The sequence below is a fragment of the Elephantulus edwardii genome, unplaced genomic scaffold, assembly GCF_000299155.1.
Source record: "Elephantulus edwardii isolate Elephantulus edwardi_28Jun2011 unplaced genomic scaffold, EleEdw1.0 scaffold00021, whole genome shotgun sequence".
In the NCBI taxonomy this organism is placed as follows: domain Eukaryota; kingdom Metazoa; phylum Chordata; class Mammalia; order Macroscelidea; family Macroscelididae; genus Elephantulus; species Elephantulus edwardii.
Window position 1 is genome coordinate 10,196,412 of NW_006399771.1, and position 6,026 is coordinate 10,202,437.

Below are 6,026 nucleotides of genomic sequence, written 5' to 3' on the forward strand. Positions count from 1 at the left end.
ATTGATTCAGTGACTGGGATAATTGGGATGGGAGTGTCAGAGACAGTGCGGTTGGCACAGGACAGAGTGGAGTTTAGGGCTGTTGTATATAGGGTCGCTATGAGTCGCAGGCGACTCGACAGCACATAACAACAACAACAACTGCCTTTGCTAGCATAATCTCTCTCTCCAATAATTAGCAACATGCCCAAAGTATGTGAGATGAAGCTTTATCATCTTTGCTTCCAAGGAGTACTGTGGCTGCACCTTCTCCAAAGCATATCTGTTTGTTCTTTGAGCAATCTGTAGGATGTTCAGTATTCTTCTCTAACACCGGAGTTCAAAAGCATCACTTCTTCTTTACATCCTTAGTCACTTTCTAGTTCTCAGATGCATAGCAAGTGATTGAAAAGAGTATGGCCTGAATCAGGCACACCTTAGTGCGCAAACTTACATCACTGCTCCTCAGTAATCTGGGGAGGTCCCTGACTGCCTACTTTCCAAGTACAATTCATCTCTGGGTCTCCTGATTGCTGGTACCAATTGTATTGAACACGGATCCAAGTAAGATGATGCTGTTGACAATTTTAATCTTTTCTCCATCTATTTTGATGTTGCCTAATAGTACACTCTAAGAATTTTTCTTTCTTGACACTGAAACACAATCCATATTGAAGGCTATAGTCTTTGATCTTTTGCAACAAGTGCTTCAAGCTCTCCTTACTTTCAGCAAGCAAGGCTGTGTCCTCTGCAAAATGCAGATTATTGATGAGTCTTCCTCTGATCATAATGCCACATTCTTCTGCATAGAGTCCAGCTTTTTGAATGACTTTCTCAGCATAAAGATTGAATAGGTATGTATAAAGGATACAACCCTGATGTACACCTTTCTTAATTTTAAACCACATAGTGTTCCCTTGATCTGTTGGCACAACCAGTCTCTTGGTCTAATTACAGTTTTCACAGTAATAGTACACAGAGAGAGAATTGCCAGAAGTTAAAGGAAGATTTAGAAGAAGCCATGGTCCCTGGGATAGCACTGTTAATGTCAGAGGGATTTTGGCTGACAGCAAATACAAAAAGAATGCCTATTTGTATCTTATTTACTATGCAATGACATTTGACTGGGTGGATCATAACAATTTCTGGCTAAAGCTGTGAAGAACTGGAATCCCAGAACACCTACCTGTGCTATGTGAAACTATTTGGGTGTACAGCATAAACATTTTTTTAATATTTCTTTTTGACTGTGTGGACCACAACAAACTGTGGCTAACTCTGAGAAGAATGGAAACCCCAGAACACTTGACAGTGCTTATGTGAAACCTATACTTGGACCAGGAAACAGTCATCAGAACAGAGCAAGGGAACACCACATGGTTCAAAATTGGGAAGGGTGAACACCAGGGATGTATCCTATCTCCAAACCTTTACAATCTATATGCAGAACAGATTATCCAGTAGGCTGGGCTCTATGAGGAGAAATGTAGCATCAAGATTGAAGGAAGATATAATAATCTGTGTTATGCAGATGATACAACCCTGCTTGCTGAAACTGAGGAGGACCTGAAGTACTTGCTGAAGAAGGTGAAAGACTTTAGCCTCCAATATGGATTAAAGCACAATATCAAGAAAAGAAAGATTCTCACCACTGGACCTACTGACAGCATCATGATGGATGGTGAAGAGACTGAGATTGTACACAGCTTTAGTTTGCTTGGCTCCATAATCAACACTCTTGGCACCAGCAGCCAGGTAATTAAAAGACATATTACATTGGGAAAGTCTGCTGTCAGAGACCGTGCCAAAGTACTGAAGAACAATGATGTCACTTCAGAGACTAAGGTGAGCCTGATACAGGTCATGGTCTTTGCAATCACTTGCTATGCATCAGAGAGGTGAACAATGACTAGGGAGGATAGAAGGAGAATTGATGCCTTAGAGCTTTGGTGTTAGAGAAGAGTATGGAATATACCATGGACTGCTGTGAGAATGAACAAGTTTGATCTGGAGAAAGTTAAGTCAGACTGCTCCTTGGACGCAAGGATTCTGAAGCTTCATCTGGCATACTTTGGAGGTTGCAACGGAGGGACCAATCCTTGGAGAGGGATATCATGCTTGGGAGGGTGGAAGGACAGCGCAGGAGAGGAAGACCCTTGATGACATGGACATTACCCGAGTGACTGGAGTAATGGGGGTAGGTGTGTTGTGTCAGAGACAATCACACTGGCACAGGATAGAGCAGGGTTTAGGTCTGTTGTACATATGGTTGTTATGAGTTGCAGGCAATTTGACGGCACATAACAACAACAACTTTTTCAAATATTTTATTGAGAAGCTTTGTACATGAAGAAAAGTTGAAAACAATGCTATTGCAAGTATCCATGTTACCAATACAGATTCACTTATTGTTAACTTTCTGTCAATTTGATTTCTTGTTTTAATGCCATTGATTTTTATAATTCATATTCTTTTGTGCACCACTCCTAAGAGATATTTTCAAACTCTGACATAAAAGACATCTAATTCAACTACTCCTGTTTCAAAAAGACCTATACCTTTTCTAAGAATTGGCTCTGTTTCACCAATTTTATCTAGATATCTATATGTTTATTGTTCTTCCTGTTGGACATTAAATGAAATATTAATAAAGTTTTATATCTAAGTATTTTAATTGAAGGAAAGAACAATGACATAATTCATATGTAGTGAGAATTCTTAACAAAGGACATTCTACATTGATTAGGATGTCATTAAATTTATATAAACAAAACTGTTAATATTAACACACCAGGAAACAATTTAATATAAACCAGCAGTTTTGAAGTTTGATTGAAAATATATACCTTTGACAAAGAGAATTGCTATGGGTTTGGTGCACTTTAGGACACCAAGCCTTGTTAGGCTACTCTGCCTTGTCTCCTTCTGAGCTCAAGTATCCCACTTTGATAGCTATCATAATGCAACTGCACAGTTTCAAAGTCTTTAAAAATCTGGGATATTTAACTTCTCAAAATAAACTAACTTCCAAAAAGGAAAGCAAACTTTGCAACTGTATTTTTGTGACAAAATAAACTAGTTCCAGTAAATGTATATATATGATTTTAAACAGGTCTCTAAAAGACCTGTTGTTGTTGTTGTTGTTATGCACTGTCAAATCAGAACTAACTCTTAGCTGAGCTTTCAGTGGTTTTTAGAGGCATTAAATTGCAGAGGAGGAGACTGACCACCTTTATTCTGCAGACAACTGGTGGATTCAAACCATATGAGTTCTGGCTAGCAGTACAATTCCTGATACCACAGTCACCAAAGTTCAACAAAGCTATATATATATGTTGTTGTTATGTGCCGTCGAGTCGCTTGCAACTCATAGCGACCCTATGGACAACAGCCCTAAACCCTGCTCTGTCCTGTGCCAATCACACCATCTCCAACACACCCACCCCGAGTACCCCAGTCACTGAATCAATCCATCTCATAGAGGGTCTTCCTCTCATGTGCTGTCCCTCTACCCTCCCAAGCATGACGTCCCTCTCCAAGGACTGGTCCCTCCTTGCAACATGTCCAAAGTAAATCAGATGAAGCTTCATAATCTCTGCCTCCAAGGAGCACCCTGGTTTCACCCTCTCTAGGTCAAACCTGTTTGTTTTCTTAGCAGTCCATGATATATTCCATACTCTTCTCCAGCACCACAGCTCAAAGGCATCAATTCTTCTTCTATCCTCCCTAGTTAATCTTTGCATAGTATTAAGCATTAATTTCATCTTTTTATGATCACAGTAGCCAGTAAAATACATAAAAATTACAGTGTATTAAATTTAATAATACTGTAAAATTAAAATAGCAAGAGTAAGACGTTACTTTAAATGCTGTTTCTAAATGTCAATGTTGTTGTGTACCACTGAATCAGAACCGGCCTAGAGCTGACCCTCTTGCAGGATTTTAGAAACAGTAAGTCACACAGGAGGAGACTCTCCATCTTTCTCCCAGGTACAGTTGGTGGATTCAAACTATATGCCTTTGGATTTGTGGCCATACTCCTTATCATCAAGCCACTGTTGTTGTGGTAGATGGTGGAGTTGGACCTGACCCACAGCTGACCCGCTGGCAGGTTTCTAGAGGCAGTAAATCACACAGGAGAAGATTGCTCATCCTCCTCCCACACCACTACCCATTAGAGCTCTCTAAATGTCAATAAAGGCATACAAATCAAAGAGGTAGGGAGGGGAAGCAGTTTTAAAAAGCAGCATTATGCTAAAAACGTCAAACTGAAACAAAACAAAAGCCCTTACTCACTCACTGCCATGAAGTTGAGTCCAACTCCGAGCAACCCTCCTCTGGATTTTTGAGGTAAATTTTAAGAAGAGGAGGCTGTGCATCCTTCTCCGTCAGAGTCGCTGGTAGATTCAAACTATGACTTCTGGTTCAAAGAACAACACACTACAGGCTACGCCAACAGATTATATTCAGATATAAAACTTAGGAACTCTGGGGAGCTCCGTACCTTTATGCTGATTTTCAAACTCTTCAGATAAGAGGTGGTAGCAACAACCAACACTGCACACTCCCTTGATTTCACGCTTAGAAGTAAATATCCGCAGAGTGTTTGGAGCAAGATCACCGCAGGTATGTAGGCCCACCATCAAACAATCCTTCAAAGAAAAGACAATTTTTAATTAATCACAAGAAAGGTTTAAAAACAATTCAGATGAAGATTTTCCTAGAGTATATGTAGTTCTTTATAACTAATAAATATTTCCCAGAAGCTATTTCTCTATTTTACTAATAAAAAAAAATATTTCCTAAAAAGGCAATATAGAGCTCTGGTGACCTTGTGCTAAGGAGCTGCGCTGCCATCCCAAAGGTATGTGGTTCAAATTCACCAGCTGCTGCAGGGGGAAAAGATGGACAGTCTCCTCCCCTGCAATTAAACTGCCTCTGGAAACCTACAGGGGGTGTCAGCTATGGATTGATTCTGACTCAACGCTATATAACAATAACATATTTACAAAATGTTTTGTTTACTTAGAAACTTGAATTTTCTGATTTATTTTGTAACTAATATTTCCTTAACAAGCAGCCAAAGTTAGGGTTCTCTAATCAATTCTTCTTTATTTCACATCCTCAAATTTTCATTTTATTCTACATAACTTAGACATTTTAAAAACTATTGCCAAAAGACCTACGCGACACTGTTTGTATTTCTAACACCAAAAAGTTTATTCATCCACTGCATTAAACATGCCAATATCAATTTAACAGGAAAGCTTTTATTTTAATTCTGTGTAAAAATTCTATGAAGTGCTTTTTCTAATTATTTAAAAGCCTAATGTAATTGAAAATATACATACATACACATGCACTCATAAATCTTCTTAAACATATCACCAATTATGAAAATGCTAAATTCAATATACTTCAATACTTTTAAGTCTTTGTACTGTCTTAAAGAAATTTAAGATGTGGTAAAAAAAGTTAAGTTTGATATAGGAAATCTATGCTATATTATAGAACTGTAGACTTTTATAATTTGAAAGTAAAGATTTTAGAACACGTCTAGTATTCTAAATATCTCTATATATTAATCAATAGTAAAAGCAGATAATCCAAAAGTCGCCAACTACTCTCGGGGTATCAGCTACAGGAAGCTGCAATGCTAACCTCAAGGCACAGGCCTCCAGGACTTCAAATCCACCAGAAAGTCTGCAGAAGAAAGCTGGGAAGTCTCTCCTCATTGTGGTTTATAGCCTTGGAAAGGCACAATGGAGAGTTGTTATGGGAGTATGAGGGCTCAGAAGAGTGGGAGGAAGTGACTTCATGACAGCAAGTTTGAGTTTTCAGTATCTGTGCTTAGCACAATAATACTGATTTCTAGTTTAGTTTATTTATAAGTTAACTAAGCCAAGACTCTCATATATTTATACATATGTTGTTTGTTGTTATGTGTCGTCGAGTCGCCTGCGACTCATAGCGACCCTATGTACAACAGCCCTAAACTCCGCTCTGTCCTGTGCCAATCGCACTGTCTCTGACACTCCCATCCCAAT

At 38.8% G+C, this 6,026-nt stretch overlaps 1 protein-coding gene across 1 annotated transcript in view; it reads right to left on the reverse strand.

Annotated features, from left to right (window-relative positions):
* METTL25 (methyltransferase like 25) overlaps positions 1 to 6,026 on the reverse strand; it is a 176,447-nt gene that overhangs the window by 113,153 nt on the left and 57,268 nt on the right. The window contains exon 5 of the mRNA XM_006882536.1: positions 4,484 to 4,631. Within this exon, the coding sequence (XP_006882598.1) occupies positions 4,484 to 4,631 (148 nt within the window). The remainder of the gene's footprint in view (positions 1 to 4,483; positions 4,632 to 6,026) is intronic.